The sequence below is a fragment of the Lobosporangium transversale genome (assembly GCF_002105155.1).
Source record: "Lobosporangium transversale strain NRRL 3116 chromosome Unknown BCR41scaffold_2, whole genome shotgun sequence".
NCBI lineage: Eukaryota > Fungi > Mortierellomycota > Mortierellomycetes > Mortierellales > Mortierellaceae > Lobosporangium > Lobosporangium transversale.
Window position 1 is genome coordinate 1,142,957 of NW_019028980.1, and position 18,677 is coordinate 1,161,633.

General features: G+C 43.3%; 5 protein-coding genes across 5 annotated transcripts; 1 reads left to right on the plus strand and 4 right to left on the minus strand.

The window, feature by feature from the left end:
* Positions 1 to 1,085: 1,085 nt before the first annotated feature.
* On the minus strand, positions 1,086 to 6,928 carry BCR41DRAFT_383223 (hypothetical protein). The gene is made up of 4 exons (XM_022027436.1): positions 5,430 to 6,928; positions 4,450 to 5,347; positions 2,861 to 4,317; positions 1,086 to 2,758 (listed from the first exon to the last, which is right to left on the minus strand). The coding sequence occupies exons 1-4, from the start codon at positions 6,753 to 6,755 to the stop codon at positions 1,190 to 1,192; spliced, it is 5,250 nt and encodes a 1,749-aa protein (XP_021886081.1). The 5' UTR covers positions 6,756 to 6,928; the 3' UTR covers positions 1,086 to 1,189.
* A 49-nt stretch (positions 6,929 to 6,977) lies between these two features.
* On the minus strand, positions 6,978 to 10,513 carry BCR41DRAFT_383224 (hypothetical protein). The gene is made up of 5 exons (XM_022027437.1): positions 10,185 to 10,513; positions 9,750 to 10,049; positions 8,136 to 9,665; positions 7,494 to 8,011; positions 6,978 to 7,391 (listed from the first exon to the last, which is right to left on the minus strand). The coding sequence occupies exons 1-5, from the start codon at positions 10,377 to 10,379 to the stop codon at positions 7,013 to 7,015; spliced, it is 2,922 nt and encodes a 973-aa protein (XP_021886082.1). The 5' UTR covers positions 10,380 to 10,513; the 3' UTR covers positions 6,978 to 7,012.
* A 418-nt stretch (positions 10,514 to 10,931) lies between these two features.
* On the minus strand, positions 10,932 to 13,832 carry BCR41DRAFT_316986 (hypothetical protein). The gene is made up of 6 exons (XM_022021260.1): positions 13,493 to 13,832; positions 13,239 to 13,356; positions 12,452 to 13,155; positions 11,438 to 12,347; positions 11,159 to 11,294; positions 10,932 to 11,052 (listed from the first exon to the last, which is right to left on the minus strand). The coding sequence occupies exons 1-6, from the start codon at positions 13,800 to 13,802 to the stop codon at positions 11,044 to 11,046; spliced, it is 2,187 nt and encodes a 728-aa protein (XP_021886083.1). The 5' UTR covers positions 13,803 to 13,832; the 3' UTR covers positions 10,932 to 11,043.
* Positions 13,833 to 16,099: 2,267 nt separating this feature from the next.
* On the plus strand, positions 16,100 to 17,005 carry BCR41DRAFT_367038 (hypothetical protein; the record flags this gene model as incomplete). The annotated part of the gene is made up of 1 exon (XM_022026263.1): positions 16,100 to 17,005. The coding sequence occupies one exon, from the start codon at positions 16,100 to 16,102 to the stop codon at positions 17,003 to 17,005; it is 906 nt and encodes a 301-aa protein (XP_021886084.1).
* Positions 17,006 to 17,834: 829 nt separating this feature from the next.
* Positions 17,835 to 18,407, minus strand: BCR41DRAFT_391876 (hypothetical protein; the record flags this gene model as incomplete). The annotated part of the gene is made up of 2 exons (XM_022028395.1): positions 17,835 to 17,973; positions 18,157 to 18,407. The coding sequence occupies 2 exons, from the start codon at positions 18,405 to 18,407 to the stop codon at positions 17,835 to 17,837; spliced, it is 390 nt and encodes a 129-aa protein (XP_021886085.1).
* Positions 18,408 to 18,677: the final 270 nt, after the last annotated feature.

Genomic DNA, 18,677 nt, shown 5'->3' on the forward strand with positions numbered 1-18,677 from the left:
TCTGTGCCCTGCGAAATGCTTGAGATTTCATACGCGTTAGTCTTTTTTTTAGGAATAATGTTGATACATGATGCAATTGATGGTTCCCTATACCCGTTTGTGCATTCCAGAAGAAAAAAAAAAAAAAAAAAAAAAAAAAGAGTCAGTGGCGCAAAGGCCAAGATCTGTGTACTTCTTTGGGCTTAATTGCTTTGTTTATTCCTTGGACTGTAAAACGGGCAAATTTGTCCATTTAGTTTCCATCACTCATGGGCAGGTCAGAAATGAAAAGTGAGGCTGTGGCTTGGAAAATAGTGAGCAACTTAGTTTTTTTATTTTTTGGATTGTTGACCTTTCCCACTTTGATTTCAAAATATACACTACCGCTATATTCACACCTTCTTACTTTTCTAACCTTTGCAACAAAAACAAAAAGTCAAAAACTTCAAAAGTAAAGGCAGAACTCATTGTGGTTAATGACATTTCAAGAGCTGACGTGACGGAGGTCAAGCCCGACTACAAGCTTTACAAAGACCGGGTCCTCAAACTGATTCAAAGCGATTTACATTAGTGCACGACCATGATACGATTTGGACTATAAATATGAATGCAGGGTCAGCAACAGGCTCAGGCCTTGACATTGTTTCGGAACCTTCTTCAATCACTATTCCTGAAACCATTGGCAACGAGGCCTCTCAGACGGCTCTTGATGATTTTAACCCCCATAAAGGAGATCAGTCCTCTTGGTAAGTGTTAACTAGCTGCCTCATCAGAGCTAGGATGCTCAACCTCTTATTGACACTCTACTGTTGCTTTCAAGCATTCCGCGGTCACCAAGTTCTAAAAGCCTCAAGCGTTTTACAAATGTCTGAAAACTACGATAGTAATCCCAAAGAAAATGACAGTCTGAAAGAAAAAATTAAAGTGATCGAGGCTGATATGCCTGTGGAAACCACTCCGAGAGATGAAAAATAGAACAAAACAACATAAAAACTTTACATTATGAATCGACCTAAATAATGAGATTAATGAGTTATATTTATGAGAATATGAATAATTGATGCTGGCTTTGGAAAGTTTTTTTTTTTTTTTTTTTTTTTCACTTTGTCACTTTGAAGGTTGTCCAGTAAATGATGATGAATTAATGTTTTGCGTATTATATGTATATTATAATGCCATAGTGTGTGGAGTACATCTTCCCATATTGGACTCAGTGGATCTTACGCATAGGAACGCGAATTCCATTAGCGAGGCGATGGCGATATCCCTCAGGCTCTTCTTTAAGCCCAGACTTTTTTGCCGGCTGCTTCTGCTTCTTCTGCTCTTCACTCTCCAGGCCTTCCAGACCTTGCTCATTATCTCTTCTTTGCTCCCCCACCTCTACTTCACCTAGTTGAAGATGATGCTTTTCTAAATGATATTTGCGCTGGCGGTTTTGGTGATGTCGATGCGATCGTACAAGGTCCTGGTTATCGTTCAGGTCCCCATATTCACCGGTAGAACCTTGTTCCTCTATCAGCTTACAAGTATCCTCCTCAGTCATTTTCTTTATCATCTGAGGCTCCTCTTTATCCTGCATTGGATAAGCAGCTTCTTCATCCTTGTGCCGAATACCAACCCGTGACAAGGACGCTTGCCTCTTCCCCTTCATATGGGCAGAATTTCTATCGCCATCGCGTTCGTAATCAGTTGGTTTTATTTCCCGATCTTGCCCCCGACCCTGGCTCCTATCTTGTCGACCATTTTGCCGCTGTTGCTCCTTCTCACGTTGCTTAATATACTGTTGTTGGAGGCGCATTATCAGATCAGCCTTCTCTGCTAAACTATCCGCCACTTCTTCAAGTTGTTTCCGAATTTTCTTTTTCTGCCGCAATTGTTCCTCCAATACTTCTGAGCGTGATTCAGTTTTTGCAACCAGCTTTGGGTATGATGACAACGATGATGATACCATAACTAGGTCCTTTTTGCTATCGTTGGTGTTCCGACTGTTGCTACCGCTACCATCACCTGCAATACCATCCTCCATATTGATAGAGGTTTGGCTCAATGTCTTAAGGTCTTTAGAGAGCTCGAAGTAAGATTTCCGCAAATGCTTCACTTCGTTTTCCAGCTGTCCAAGGACAACACTAAGCTTTTGCTCTGGGGTCTGAAATCCATCTGATCGTGTCGACTCCTTTTTGGTCCGAATGGACGCAAGGGCCAGCCCTTCTTGCTGTCCCTGCTGTTCTAGTTGACCTCTATGCGGATGTTCTCGCGATCCCGATCTTTGATAAGTTGGCGAAGGCTCGCCATGCCCACCGTTGGCTGCAATAGAGCGCTGATTATCGTCTGAAATAGATGACAGCGATGCTCCTACCTCTGATTCTGATCCGATATTGTCAGCATCATCATCCGAGGTGATCGTGTGTTGATTATTGTCGCCATTACTTTTTGCGCGCTTTGAACTTGGGTTTAAGGCTGAGCTTGATACTACTAGTGTTGGTGGTGCAGTCGGGCGCAATTGTTCCCGTCGGATGGTGGTAGTGGTGGATGGTTTGACGTTCCTGGTATCATGGGCCGATCGCGCCAATAGAGCTGATCGAGAATGTTGCTGACGCTGATACTGTTGCGAGCGATCATCTTCTTCAAACTGCATCTGTTGATGGTGATGGTGCTTTTCAATCTCAGTTCCATTACCTCCATTGCAGCACACAGTGCACCGTCTCGGATCGTGAGTCTTGAGCAATGATAGGATCCGCTGTACATCAATCGAGATTTTCTTTTGTCCCGGGGAAGGATCCTATGTGCACATTAATTTGCAATACAAATGACAAAAATGTTAATAACTGAGAACAATATTGCGAGCCTGATATCCCTCGTAAATATAGTTGATTTGCATTACTGTCAATGCAGCGGCTAGCGCTCGAGCACGTTTTCTGCCGGATTTGATGTCGTCTTGCAAACGCCGAGACAAAGACATAGACCTTGGCTGTTGAAATTTTGAACGCATTCGAATAGCGGGGTATGCACTCCTATCATCATCGTCATTATTTTCATCACCCTTATGCTTAATACAATTAGTATTCCTACTGTTGTTACTATCTCTGATTCTGACATTCGTTTGGGAGTCAATGTCCAAACCATTGATAGTGTGCGTAAGACGATCGATGGTGTGCTTAGGACGTGGAGAGCCTAGGTTCTTATCAAGGTGTGATCCCTGTCCAGGCAATGACTGACTCAAAAAAGTACCACCTCTTATAGATGGCATGGGAATATCCAACAAGTAGTGATGATTCTGACCTGCTGGTTTACGCGAATGAGGTTTGAAAGGTGTGCCGATCTGAAGACGGTGTACTCCTTCTTCGAGGTCTTCTAATGACCGCTGGCCATGATGGTGACAATCTTCCTGTTGTAGCTGAGACGGAGCCTCTCCGTTTCCATCCAGTTCATTCGTCTTGGACCGCAAAATCGTCGCTGGTATTGACATCTCCTTGCCGTCTGGGCCATAATGTACATGGTGATGAATATGAACTTCCTCCACTTTCTCGACGAAACGACGCGATTCTGGATTCATCGACTTGGAGCGAGCGCCTCTACTCACACTTCTACTTCTGCCTCTCAACGATGATGGCTGTTCCTGTCCTCCGGACAGCTCAAAGGTGTCGAGATGATCATGCTCTCTTAACACCCGATACTTCTTTTCTTTTCTGATTTTGGAAGACGAATCCGATGAGCCTCTTATCATAGATGGTCTCTTGGTAGAAGAAGCTCTATGTGCCTGTGGTGACACTTGTAGGTCTCTAGCACCACGACGGTCTGAGCCGCGACCAGGCCTTCGATACACAGAAATCCTTCTGGACTGAGCGTCAACATCAGAAACTTCTTGTTCACTCTCTTGGTCTTCACTGCTACTACCACTACCATCATCACTGTCTGATTCAGTCTCCTCCTCATTATCATCATCGCTAGAGTTCATCAGGAAGAGGAGGTCGGCTTCCTCAGCTGCATATCTCCTCTCACATTTTTGTACTTCAGCTCTTTGCAGTTCTAGCGCATCTATCCGCTTTTGAAGAGATTCAAGCTCCTTTTGAACTTGATCCTTTTCTCGTTGAATTCCAGCAGTTTTTTTAATTTCCTGTTTTTCCGGTCGAGTGACAGTCGTCCCCATCTGGAATGCCTGTCCCTTGGCCCGTCTTGATGGAGACGAGGCAACAGCAGTAGCTTTTGAAAGCTTTTCATTTTTCTTCCGTTGGCGCTCCAACTCTTTCAATAGCTTCTTGTTCGCTTTTGTAATTGACCTCTTTTCACTCTTGAGTTGCCGAATCATAGCTTTAAGAGTTCCGAGGAGAGAGGATACCGCTTTAAAAAAAAAAAAAAAAAAAAAAAAAAACAGGAATAGCAGAGGGAAAATGATTGCAAAAAGGGTTAAGTTAATAATTCAAGCTTTGCATGACATTATAGCAACTCTCAAGAAAGAAAAAGTTAACCAACCTTGTCCTTCACCTAAGGACCCAGCAAGCTCCATAAATCGATTTTCTGCAATATCCAATTTGGATAGGTCCTCTGCTGTAGAAAGCGGCGGAAACCCAGGGGAGCTTCGCCACTTCGGCCCATCTTTTGCAATCAGTGTCGAATCCACTGGTATTTTCAGGTGCCGTTGCTGTTGTTGCTGTTGTTGCTGTTGTCGTTGCCGCGATATAAAATCATACCGTGTAGGTGATACTAGGTCTTCCAATACTAAATCCCGTCCATGATCCAGTCGACTAGCAGTGGTTCGAGGGGTGACAATATAGTTGTTGCTGTTGTCCATGGGTGATGTCGGCTTACCAAGAGCTGTTTCTGTTATTGGCTTCAGTGCTACATGCTCAACCACGCGTTTATTGTCTGTTGATGCTGACATCCCTAATTCTCGCTTCGCACGCGCAATTGCCACCTCTCGCTCAAATGAAAGCTCACCACTATCATACTCAAGACCACCCAAGCGATCATCCTTTTTCAACTTGTTATTAATAGTATTGAAATTACTAAGAGTTAGTTGAGGTTGCTTTGGCGCAGATGACAGAATATTCTTAGGGCTATGTGCGGAGTTCATGTCATTTTTTAGAGGCGCTTTAACAGCTGTTGCGCCTGGCTGTAGCTCTACTGTGTCTTGGTCATACTCCTCCTCCGCACTATCGTCATCATTATCATTGCCTTCATTTGGCGAGAAATCTGATGGTGAATATGATGAATGATATAGGTCCCGTCGCTGCCTTTCTGTTGGCAATACAGTTCCATGCTCCATGCGACTCTCAGGGCTCCCAGTAACGACGGCTGAAGTAAATGTCTTTTGCGGATTTGATATAGGTGGTTGTCTTGCAAAGTCGGCTCTTGTTAAAGGAGAAGAGCCCTACAAACAAACAAACAATAAAAAAACAATTAATATAAAATAAACAAAATCTGTCTCGACCCATACTGAATAAAGGCTTTACCTGGCCAAAAGAGCTCAACCTTGGCCGAGACTTCCGCTCCAGTATAGATTCATCCGTATTATCATCTATAGTGGCACTATTAGCACATATACGTGATGTCAATGCTGCTTCTGCTGCTGCTCCTGCTCCTTCTACTACGTTAACTGCTGATTCTTCTATACGCTGCTTATATTGCTGCTGTGGCTGTAATCGTTGCCGTGAGTCGGAATTGCTGTTCTGGGATCGTCGTAATTCTGACAATTGATCTCTTAGCTCTTGACTGTCGAGAATATCACGAATAGTTAGACATTCACCCTCCTTTCTTTTATTGTCATTACCCATGTTAGCAATTACCCCAACGCCATTGCTACTGTTGCTGTGTAGTATTTGTGCTCGATTGGTGGATTGGTTGTGATTTATCATCATTCCTTCCTTTTTGCTATCGACATGCGACAATCGGGAAGATGGGGAGACTGTTCCTGCATGATTGTGATCTAGCTCTCGACCTTGGTGTCTATCATTATCAATACCTCTGTTTTCCTCCTCCGCTGGTGTTAGTCGCCTCTTGATCCGATGATAGTGGTGCTGTCTCACAGTTGCCTGAAGGTCCTGATTGAAGCCATCATCGCGCCGAAAATAAGGTGACATAGGGTCCCGTGCTTTGCGATAGTAACGGTTATCATCTATGTCCCTATCTGTATCCCCATCTGTATCTCTGCCTCTTTCTCTATTCTCTCTTTCTAGATCCTTGTCCGGGGCAGCCCTTAGATTTCCTGTTTTTGTAGCTTTCGGGGTAATTGTTGTGTCATTGGCTATGCGCACAGTCTCACTACCGCCACGGTTGAAGGTAAAGGCGCTGCTATTATTCTGGGAAGTCTCTGGAACTGGTACAATTGTGGTTGATTTTTGTGGAAAACTTTGATAGTGGTGATTCCTCTGTGGTTTAGAAGAAACTGACGCTGACGCCAAGCCAGATGTCTGAATGCCCTTCATATAGTCGGTATCAGCTTTATTGCTGCTGCTGTTGCTGTTGCTGCTACCACTTTGCTGAGATGTCAGGTGAGAAGGATTCCTGAAGCCGGAAGCTGTGTCTATTATTCTAGTTGTACCAAGTGTGTCCGTGCCTGCTGCAGGAATGTGTAACTTGGAAGAGATCTTTCGTTTCAATCGCTCTTGACCAGGACGGTCCTTCTGTGACATGCTGGTGTACGTCTGCACAGGCTCATGAGCTACTGCTGCTGCTGGTCCGTGTCCCTGTCCAAATGTATGAGTGCGCCTGTGTTCATCCTCTAGGTGATGGTTATGCTCAGAACGTGCTATGCCCCTTGTGCCTTGAGCAGGCGGCATTTAGAGTGATCGTAATACGTTAAAATGGGAAAATAGATGCAAAACCTTTCGGATGATGAAATGTAGGGACGTGAAAGATGAGGAGAGATGGCTTGAACGTATTGAAGAATTGGAGAGGAAGGGACAAGCAGGCAGCAAGATAAACCATTCAGTGGCCACAAGTAGATTCAAGGAGACCAGGAGTACAATCAAAATTATATCAAATTGGAAGGACGAAGTGCTCTTTATTGAATGTAATTATCTACAGGGCTTTCTTTCTACACATTTTCCTCCTCTTCGTCCCCCTCACCTTGTGCTGCCATCGCCTCCTCTACCTCCTTCATTTCTTGCACCATGATCTTAGACCGTGCTAAAGCACGCATCGCCTCCGGCACCATACCCAATCGCTTCAATTCGACCGCAAGCTTTTTATCTTTGACAATCCGCTCATTGACCTTTTGGCAATATGCCTCCATGGTTAGTTGACCCATCTGGACCTGAAGTACAAGCAGCTTCAGTTTGATTTCCAGCTGCGTCAACCGATCCTGATACTCCTCCGCTGCCTCATTCTTGCCCGCCGCCTTAGCATCATGCACCATCTGTTGTGCTATCTGAACCTCACTCTCTAGAACCATGTTGGATACAATCAGATCGACACTATGTAGAATGGTATACAACGAATCAATCAAATGTGCATATTTTCGTGGAATGAAGTAGCATCATAGAAGGAGGAAAAAAAAAAAAAACCTTGCTAATTACCTGTTGAATTCATTGAGTGCTTTCTCAGCTTCGGTATCCTCTAAATCGTCACCAGTAGCGGCTGGAGCAGAAGGGCCAACGGGTGTAGTTTTGACTGGCTCTAATGCTTGGGCAACAGGCGTTGTAGTTTTCGATGGTGGAGCTGCAGGTTTGCTACTACGAGCGGCCGAAGCGCCTGTCACCGCTGCCGCAGTCTGCTTTGGTGCCTCTGGCGCTGAAGTCGGAGACGCACCAGAAGTTGCCCGACTTACTGGTGTAGTTGAAGCCACTGCAGCCTTATTAGACCTACCAACAGCAGCTCCTGCTCTTCCTCCACCAGCACTTGTATTAGTGGCAGGACGGCTTTGGGATGTTGCCGTGATTGGCGAGGGGAATCCTAGTCCACCAGAGTTGAACTCATCAATAACCAGCCATTTTTCTTCCTTGGTCACAATCTCAGGCTTAAGTAATGGACGCTGCAGTTGGATCTTGATCTCAATCTTTCCCCCGGTGGCGCGTCGTGTCGTAGGGTCCAGAAGCTGGCACATTATCAAGTCAATACAAAAAAAAAAAAAAAAAAAAAAAAAGTCGTCTAAAAATAAGATTTACTATGACAAACATCTTCAGCATTTTTGCCCCAATAGTTGATAAGCATTAACTCACCGGAACAATTTCATGAATCTCAGAGTGGTTCATGAGTGGCTGGAGCGAAACTTGAGCACGCCCAAGCAAGTAGCCCTTCCAAAGGATACCCCGATAATGCCACACTTCAAAAGTCGCCTTCCTGCGCTCAACAAATCTATGGAACGCTCTCGTACGCTCTATTCCCAAAATCTTCGAGTAATTGTAATCCGGCTTATTTGTTCGTTTCACTGTAGGGGTTGTGCCTTTACCTGCCCCTGAGCCTGCCATATTCTCAGTAGGCCATCCTAAATCCCATGATACATACGACTCAATCTCTGTAGGTTGAACGTCCTTATGGCTCAAATCCCAGGCTCGTACAATGCTAAGAGATAATTCATTGAGTCCAATTTCCTGATAAAACCCGACTTCGACTTCAAAACGGACGTCCTGAAAATGAAACGCTGGTGCCTTTCTGCCATGCTGTCGATATGATTGTAATGAAGCAAGATCTGTTTTAAAGATCTTATTGAGTTTGTGGAATTCTAGTGCTGTTTGCTTATCCCCCGTCTGATAGTAATAGGCGCATGTGGTAGTACACATTTTGATTTGAGACTCCAGTTGTGACTGTAACATATCATACGTATCGTCGTCCGAATTGGATACAATCTGAAAGTCATCGTCTGCTGCCAATTGTTTGAATTTAATCCCACCAAGTGTTCCACGAGCTGTTGATCCGCCCCTGACATCGTCAGCAGAGGCTTCTGCAATGCTACTGGTAACATGAGTTGTAGCTTCAGATGCAGATGATGCAATAGGTGGTGAAAAGGCCCTGCCTTCTGCGCCGGATTGAATTCGTGTTGAAGTGGATGAGCTGGCCGCTATTGGTGCTGCGCCGGTACCCTTGCTTGTCTTAGCAGAGGTTGTTGTGGGCGCTGTGGCCAAAATTGTTGGCGGTTCATCTGGGATAGGATAGAGCTCCAAGTCGAGGAAGCCTCCGGCCTCGAGCACTGCAATCCATTTTTGGATCTTCTTGAATGTCATGACCCTTTCTGCAGCAAGTGTCATATCGCCTGCTCGTTTGGCCTCGAGTGCTGCTCGTTTATATTGTACATCCCGAGCCTTTAGCAGTTGTAAGAGCTCCTTGTCATTCTTTTGCGGGATGGGCTCGAGACGCTTAGATGTTTTTGATAAAGTGGGAGATGCTTTTTGAGGACCCTCGGCAATCATAACTCCCACCTGTGGTGGTTGTGACTGTTCGCTCATGTCAGTGTCTCCATCCAGACTTCCATCTATAAACGCCTGGTCTTTTGGCGCAATGGCGATCATGGAGGAGCTTGCTGATTTTGGCTTATGGTTTTCAATAGAGTTATTTCCTATTTTCGATGACAATGAGCTGAGGTTTGTTGGGGGATTTAAAGCTGTCGTCGTAGAAATTGTTGCACTATCCATGCCAGCTTGTGCTTGAGAAGACGTATTTTCATCTTGTTTGATTATCGGCTTTGCTTCGGTCGCTCCTGCTTGATCCTGTCCACTATGGTCGATATGGCCACCAAATGTCTGCAATTGAGCCTGAAAAAATATTGGTAACTCAGATTAATAACAGGAGCAAGTCTAATGCTCGAACGAGAGAAATTAAATAATAAAAAGCCTCACCAAAAGATGTGGATCTTTCCAATCGTCTTCCGTCAGTTCAACATCATCATCATCGTCCTCCATGATACCCTGAAGATCCACGCCTAGTCCAGCCAATGGAGGCGGAGTAGGTGAAGCGGCAGATTTGTCAGTAGTAGCAGAGACTTTTGTTGATAAAGGGTTTGAAGCAGATACTGGTTTTGTTGACGCTTGTGTGAGCGTTGCTGCAGGTGTAGACGTTTTGGCAGAAGACTGCCTTGGTGTTGGCGCAGGTATTGGTTTTGATATTGAAGTTTCGCCCGTCAATCCCTGTAGTTCTGCCTACTTGTTTGATAGTTTTAATAGAGAATGAAATGGTCGTGGTAGCTTCCAAAGTTAGAAACAATGCTGATTTAACACTTTAAAGCATAGTTGTAGTTCATATCAACCGATAAACAACATAAGTTGTAGCCGTACTAGGAGTTCTGGGTCATTTAAATCGGCATCACCGAGGTCATCGTCGCCAATGTCGCCAATGTCACCCATGTCATCATCCCCATCAACATCTTGAGCGAGCCGCATTCCTTGGGCAATAAGATCACTGTAATCATTTGTGCCCTGCTGTGTTTGGCGCTGCTTGGACGGTGGATTCTGCTTCTTCCAGCTGAACATGTTGGTTGCTCTATATAATTATTCTTTTGTTGAGTTTGTCTGCAATAAAATGTTTGAATGAAAATGAAGACTCCTTTCCAATACGTCACGCGCGCAAGTAAATCTCGCTCCCGCCTAGAAAAACTGGTAGTGTTTGGAATAGCTTATCGATATTTTCGTACAACCCAATCAATCATTTTTTGGAAACTTCCAGTGCATTCCTCTCAGCAAGAGCCTTAGAAAGATTGTAGAATTAAAGAATCTTCAAATGATTATCTCGAACTAGGTTTGGAGATGGCTGTGCAACCATTCAGGTGTTCGAATTAATGCTCTCGCGTAAGAAATGTTATAGTTAACTTTCGTCTAAAAGTGTTGCATCTGAAGACATAGACAAAGGTTCCGAAGTATAATTTTTTGCTACTGTAGGTGTTTATTAGACGCGCTTTAAAGAGGCTTCTTGATAAAAATACAATATAGTCAAGCATCCCTAAATAGGTTATTTGAATACTTGTCAAGATTTGACAATTCTGAATCACTTTTCTTAAGACTTGTCAAAACTTTAGCTAAAACGATGTCCATTAATGCAGAAAAAATCATTCATTATCTACTTTTTTATCATGTATACATTTGCTAACTTTATCTAAATGTTTTGAATGCCTTTGGCTGCGCTTCGCCTTTTAATGTACTATGCCCACTAATGTCACGATCAAAAAGTCAAAAGATGAAGGAGTATTAGAATCAGCGCTTTGAGTAATAACCAATTATTAAACGCTTTATATAAATATATTGTAAATATTTACCAAGTCTCTCAAATAGCGCTTCTCTTGGGCCCATTTGTTCAGCTCTAACATTGCTGCTGTTTTCTCGAAACCTCCATTCGTAACTAGTATGTCGATTAGCTCGTCATGAACTCCTTTGGCCATGCCCTTGGCATCTCTAGTTACCCATAGATGTGTAAATAAATAAATAAAATAAAATAAAAAACAAAGATAAAATAGCAAATCGTTAGGAATTGTGTCCCACCATCAGCCACTGTATATATTCAAGATAAATGCGCGAATCAAATTAAGGCAACGTACCCGCAAACATATATCAATGCTCCTTTTTTGTCTAAAAGGTCCCAAAGTCTCTTACTCTCCTTTTTGATCAAGTCTTGCACGTATTTACCGCTGTTGGGTATATTTTCCTCTCGACTAACGGCGACATGGAGCTCTGTCAAAATACCTTCTTCTTTGTAAGTCTCCATCTGTTCCTTGAAAAGCCAGTCTTTTTCTCGGTGCCTGCATCCAAAGAATAGCCACATTTCCCCAAAAAGATCATCAAGCTGTTGCTGCGACCGTGGCCCAATGTTCATCAGCCGTTTTTTTATTTTTCGCTGTTCGGAACGGTGTTCCAAAAAGCCCATGAACGGCGCTACACCAGTGCCAGGTCCAATCATGATAATCGGTCGTGTGGTGTCTGTTGGCAAGTTAAATTTCGTCTCATTTGGTTTCAAAAATATTGGAATGACGGTTTTTTCAAGTCCTTCTGAAATGGCTTTTCCAAATGGCACCAAACCAGCCAGCTCATCCAACCACGGAGTGCAAACACCGCGGCGATTGACGCCTTCAGGAAGAATGTATGTCACTACATTGAATGCACACGACCAACGACGATGTCCATTCTTAGCTAGAGGTGAGCTTGTTATAGAGTAATATCTAGGTTGCAGTGGCGGCAATGTCTCGATTACTCGGGCCACCGGGATTTTGATGGATGGGAAAGTGTGAAGGATGTCTAGGAATGTTGGTGTCTGGGCTCGGAAGGCATTGAATTGATCTGAGCCTTGTTTGGAAGCCAGGAACATCAGCTGTTGCTTTTCAGTCATATCTGTAGCATGATCAGCGTAGAGACGAATATTGGCTTTCTTGGGCACTGAAGTCAAATCTACTGAGTACCGGAAAACTTCAAGCAGGCTTGCCGACTTGACGGGTTGCAAATGAGATGGGATCCCTACAACATCGTATAAACAGGTCGTAGCATGAGTATTAATATATCGAAAGTAAAGACGAGGCGATCGGAGGCCTTATGAACAATACGATGCATCACATGGTTACCTTCGCCTTCAAACTTGATATTTTTATTCTGATCATGCTCATCAACTGCGAGAGCTTCAAGCACACCTCGGACCAACGACTCGTTATTGGGCGCCCAGATGCCAAAGGCATCACCTGGGGAATAATCGACATCGTCCTCGAACCCAAATTCAACTGATAAAGTACGCTTTAATGCATCAGTTGCTGTCAGGCATTGAACGCTATTAATCTTTGCATTAATCAGCGGGGTTGGTGTCTGAATAAATGAAGGGATTGGCCTACTCGTCGCCTTACTTCCTGATGCAGTAGTACTATCACCCTCTGTGATCTTCAAGTTGGCGTTAGGAACTCGGGGTAAACCAGTGAGACTACTATGATTGCTCATGCTCGAAAAGTCTACTACAATCCTGTATTTCGCAAAGGGTGCCATAGAATCCTTCTCTTTAGCGGGTACCGATACAGAAAGGGTACTCATCCCAGAGGACAAGGTGTTAATGTCTGCTTTTTCATTAAGGTTCAACTCAAGTTCAGATGAAGTCTTTAGTGAAGTCGATGGAGGTAGCTGGCCTGGATCGGTTCCTTTTCCTATAAGGCTTTTAACAATCTTCTCCTCTTCCGGGGTAAGGTGAGGCTGAGGAAGGTCATGGACAGCTGGCGTGCAGATCACCTGATGGGCGAGGGCTGGCCAGAGATTCTTAATCCACGGATCAACCGTTTCTTCAAGTCTACATAAGAGTTAAGTATTGCTGGTGTCAGAAAATAGGGTTTCACTATGATATTCAGGCATGACAATGATTAGCTGCCTTACCCTGTAGCGTCATCCGCCAATCCTCGAGCGTAAAAAGGAGTTGCTCCAAGTTCCTGTAAGCGAGTATCAAGCCGCTTTGCAGTTTGACAGAAGTTGTCATAGTTGGTATCACCTAGACCTAAGAGACGTCATTGCGATATAGATTGAGTTGGAGGTTTAGATCGCTCTAATATCAAGATCAAATGAAGCTTGCATATCCTGCTCTGTCTTTCATTGAGTATAAACTAAAAATTGCTGAGGCATTTGACACATACCCAACACAGCATATTTGGCTTTAGTGAGTCCGACGCCCTTGAGCTTACGAAGATGACGCCAAAACTTTGTTGAATTGTCAGGTGGGTCGCCGTCGCCAGTCGTTGATACAACAAAAACAAGGCACTCTTCTTTGTCCCAGTCAACTTTTGCAAAATCATTGAGTACATAGTGAGCTGCTTTGAATCCTCGCTCCTGTGCCTGCTCATAGATGTTGCGTGAGATTGATTCTGCGTTTCCAGTTTGCGAGGCGAAAAAGACGGTCAAATGGTCTGCATGAGGAATGGAATCCTCGTCTTTGTTTGGAACCATGGCTTGCTGCGGTGTGCTGGAGTGTAAAGGGGAATGATTTAAGTGAAATGTAATGCTTCTGACTCATTTAACAGTACAACGATCCTACGTACGCGGTTCAAACGTACAATGTTCATTCATATTTAAAATTGTGCAAGATCTGCATATTTCTCTCATGATCATATCGGCGGGATGTCGATGATATTTTTTAAGTGGTTACGCCATGAGGATCTCGAATGACGGTGTTTTATGTTATCTCCTATTCTCATATTCTTGGATTAATAGAATGTGAATCCCAGGCGAGCACAGATTTCAGAGTATTCTACAAGAGCGCCTTCCAGTTGTACATCGAAACCCCTCCAATAATATTTGCTGTTCTTTGAAGTGTCAACATTTCCACTGCTGAGTTTTTTCAAAAAGGAGAATGATATAGTGGAGGCTGCACTTCTCTAGAATGGTTGTTAGAGTTGAAGGACACCTTCTGTTCAAAGCACTCATTTGTAGGATTATACAACAACCCAGGACTTATACGACATGAACAGTTGAATAAAGAGGATCCGTCGTCCCATTGGCTGTTTTTACACGGGGCAAAGTAAAACGGAAGCTTTTGTGAATAAAGCTTCTCCATGCTATGATCATATTGTCTCTCTCTTTTTGACCCCATTGGATATCGTAGTAACGGTTTCTGAAGAGACGTACATTGACTAATTTATCTTTAAATCCTAAATCCCCGTACCTCCTTGCGACGAGTGTATTAAGAAAAAGGGGCCTTTTTTGATATGCTTACGATCGAGCAATCAAAAAGCCTGCCAATATCTGCAGGCTTTTTTCTATTTTTTATTTTTTGCGTCTACTAATGTGTGCTCGGTATAAATATACTTTAATAATTTAATTATTTAATGGTGTATGATGGCAAATATGTATCTGATGAGAACCACTTTTTGGTTTCACATTCATGAACTCTATGCAGTACATGAGGTCAAAAAACTCTTCGTCAGAAAATCTTGTTTGCTTGTCAGTAATCACATTGCTGGACATGCTTAAACATATTGTCGGGAGCGATTGAGGTTGCTGGGGCATGTCCGATACGTACAGGTCAGTATTGGTATGCTTGGGTTTCAAGAATGGTTTGCTTCCCACTGATCCGGAAGGCCATCTTGTTGCCAATGTTATTTCCTTCGAGTGATCGCTTGTGAAGCATAGCATCGCAGTGTCTTCTATAGATTAGCTTTGTTGTTTTGTCGCTGATGCACGACCCCACCTGAAGGATTATGAAGAAAGGAAGGCAGCCTTGTTAGACTCGTCTTTGGCCTTATCTTTGATCAGTTCGACTCTATCTTTATCATCTAGGAGCCAAAGGACATTAAATGATGGGTGAAATACCGTGACCGGGAGGGGCTTGCTTGTAACATTAGTACTCCTCTACTTAGGAACCGCTGGTCTAAAGACTAAAAACGAGAGCCATGGCACCAATGAGCCCAAGTATCTTTATCAGCTCCTCACTTTGACTCCACTCTTTAGTCTTCATTCGTGACCTCTTTGGCTTCTCTCTACTGCTTCTCTTTTCTTGATTTAAGCCCATAGTTACATCGAATACCGAATTCTCTATAGCTAACCTAATTTCACGGAGCCTCTTGAGCATTACCAGAGTGTGTGGTTCTAGAACGATGTCCATGACGTGCACATCAGATCGATTTCTTCTTGCTTTCTTGAAAGCCTACGTTATCTTGGAATCGGGGTGGAAAGACATTGCCAAGCCGTAACACTTGCCCTTAAAAGCACGTAATTCTAAAGATCTTTCAGACATACTTTTCATAGAGTTGTGTATGTTGTATGCGACGATAGGGGAACAAAGTGCTTTTAAGACTTGGAAGGTCTATTTCATCATCAAAGCACTATCTGTTGTAATGCTTGCAATGCATTTTTGGACTATTTAATCATTCTATTACGAAGCTGTTCAAAACATAAACTTTACTCTGGATTATCATCTGTGCAGTTGCGATAGAAGTATGGGGATATGAGTGTGGAATAAAAATCAAAGGGATTGTCAAACTAATAGAGAATAATCCCCCTGATAAGGCTTTGTTATTCTACTCCTCCACTACCACCTGGCGTACTGGTTGGTGTAGAGCTAAAAAGGAAATCACTGCGCGTGGTGTACTGGCTACACCTATTATGTAGATCACACTCCTTTCCGCTTTGCTTTTATATTGCACTGGTTCCTGAAGCAACTTTACTTTTTTTTCTTTATTTTTCTTTTCTTTTCTTTTCTTTAATTATCATCTTTCATTACACGTTCACATATACACATATACAAGATGCCTTCTTCACTTCTCTTGTCCCAGAAAATCATTGGGGCCTTCTTCCTCTCTATTGTTATCTTTCCCCACATCGTCAAGGCCAATACCATCAATAATCTCACTCCTCCCTCTTCTACGTCTCTTTCTCCAACCTTTATCCATGACACATACAACAACCAAAGACGACATCTTCTCGGTAGCTTGATCTCTCTTCTTCCCAGTGATGGTAGTCAACAGCAACTACCAGAGCCACTCACGGCACCTCAATCTTCCTCCGGGTCTGAGCTACCGGCTTCGTCACTTGCTGCTGCCTCACCATCTCCATCTCCTACAACTTCCAGTTTAATCGATGGGATTCTAGTTCCACCGTTCTTTGGTCATGATAATAGTCCTGATAGTGAAGATGACCCGAGCACCAGTTCTACTATTCCCATCTCTACCTCCGCTGTTGCGGATACTCCTTCCACTACCGCCATAGAGAAACCTTCATCCTCCTTGTCTCCTGGCAAACACATTCCTGTGGATGCTGAGTCTTCTGGAACACTTAACTATGATCACAGTAATATCGAATCATCACCTCCAGATGAGGGCCCCGCGACGACTGGGAATACTACGGTTTCTAATGTGGATGCTTCTGCAGACGATCAATCACAGCAAATAAAAGTAGCTTTGTCTTCAGGATTGATTGTATTCGTGATCATTGTCGCGATTGGAGTCATTTTAGCCGTAGCCTTTAGCTGCTACAGGATCCAGCAATCCCGTTGTCTCCGCCATCAAAGCTGGGGAGAAGATTTCCTCAAGGATCATGCTGGCAGCGTTGGTTACTCAGAAAGCGCCGGATATGGCATGTACATCAGCAGCAATGGCAATAAGGGAAAGTCCAATTTCTGGAGAAAGACCCTGGGGATGCTTCGTCGCAGTTAAAAAAAAAAAAAAAAAAAAAAAAGGCGCCTGCAGAGGAAGAAGAAAGGGGGAAAAAAGGAGGGATTGAGAGTTGCTTAATTTATCATCATGTTGGTTAGAATAGTATGCAAGTATGCACAAAGTCCTCCGTTCTATCAATTCATATCTCTTTATATTATTAAATTCCTCCTTTTTCTCTTTTTTTTACTATTGACTCCTTGCAATAATTACTTGGACATTCGTCTCTCACTCCTCGCATCCTATATACAATGATTCATTACCACTTTTAATAAATAAGATACTCTTAGCAGTTTACTTTCTTTCGCTTTGCATTATCAGTTTTATTTCGAGTTATGCGAGGCTTGTATTATAACTAAACTTAGGTGTTGAATATCTAAAAGAATGAAGATGAAAGCGACTACAAAGGTTGCACTTATTACCTTTCCGCAACTATTACAATCTATGCCAGATTCTTCGCCTGATGCAGTTACTTGTTTGTTAGTGATGATTTGTAAGGTTCAGCCCTTGGTTATGGTAGATGTGCCTGGACTGGACTCCCCTTCACAAAACTGTCATGGCCTACACCTGCTCCGAGTTTCCCTCTTCCCCTCTTCCCCTCTGAACCTGTCTCCTCCTTCTCCCTTACTTTCCCCTCTTGCTTCCCCCTTGGCAGTCTCAGCGGTATTTTGATCGTCTTTTGGTCTTTGCGGAGTAATAGACCCCTTTTCGTTCGCTTTCAGGGTTATCGCAAAAACAAGTACCAATCTTTATTTTCGGCTTGACAGTATCATTGATCTCCTCAACTGACCTCAACAATCCAAGGATGGTTATTGTGCATCTAAAGTCAGAGCTATTGATGCTGCTTGTAACTGGAGGTCGAAGCAGGTTCCCCGGACTGGAAGATGTGGCGATGGTAATTAGAGAAACCTGGCTTGGCACTTGACTTTTTAGAGCTGTCGGAGCAGCGGCAGCCGTGGCTCAGACTGAATCTAGAGAACGCCAACATTGATTCGATTTTTTTTTTTTTTTTTTTTAAATAAAAGTACGCGTTCACCATTGGGATCAAACATAAAATTTCGTGCCACCGTTTTTTATTTTTGCAACATGCTAAACGATTGGGTGTTTAGGCTTTTTCTTTTTAGTATCATTAGCCCTTGTAATAAGGACAGTACTTGTAATAGGGCCAGCACCACTTATGATGATGGTGATGGTGGTGGTGTGGCCAGCAACACTTGTAGTAATCGTGAGGATATCTCCACTTGGTGGTCTCGCCAACATCTCCAACGACTTGGACTACCGGGTCCGCGCCATAATTGGCGCACGTAGTCATGGCCTCTGACCCTAACGGAGTAGGAGCTGCAGTAGCGGTCTCGGCTTCAACTGCAGCAGACACCTCGAATACCATCAAGGCGGCAATCATCATCGCGATTGAAGTGAAAGTTTTGAGATTCATTTTTTTTTTTTTTTTTTTTTTTGAACGAGTTTGATAGTGATATTTATTTTTTTTCTTTTAGAAGAACAACAACAACATAAAAAACAAAACTATTGCCTATTTATATTTATCCGGGTTGCTTTACATATCTGGTATAAAAGTAAAGAAGTCTTTCTTTCTTGTGTGTATTAGCAGCAATAAATAAAAAAATCATAAAAAAAAATCATAAAAAATCACCGCGTATTCCGAGAACTGATAAGG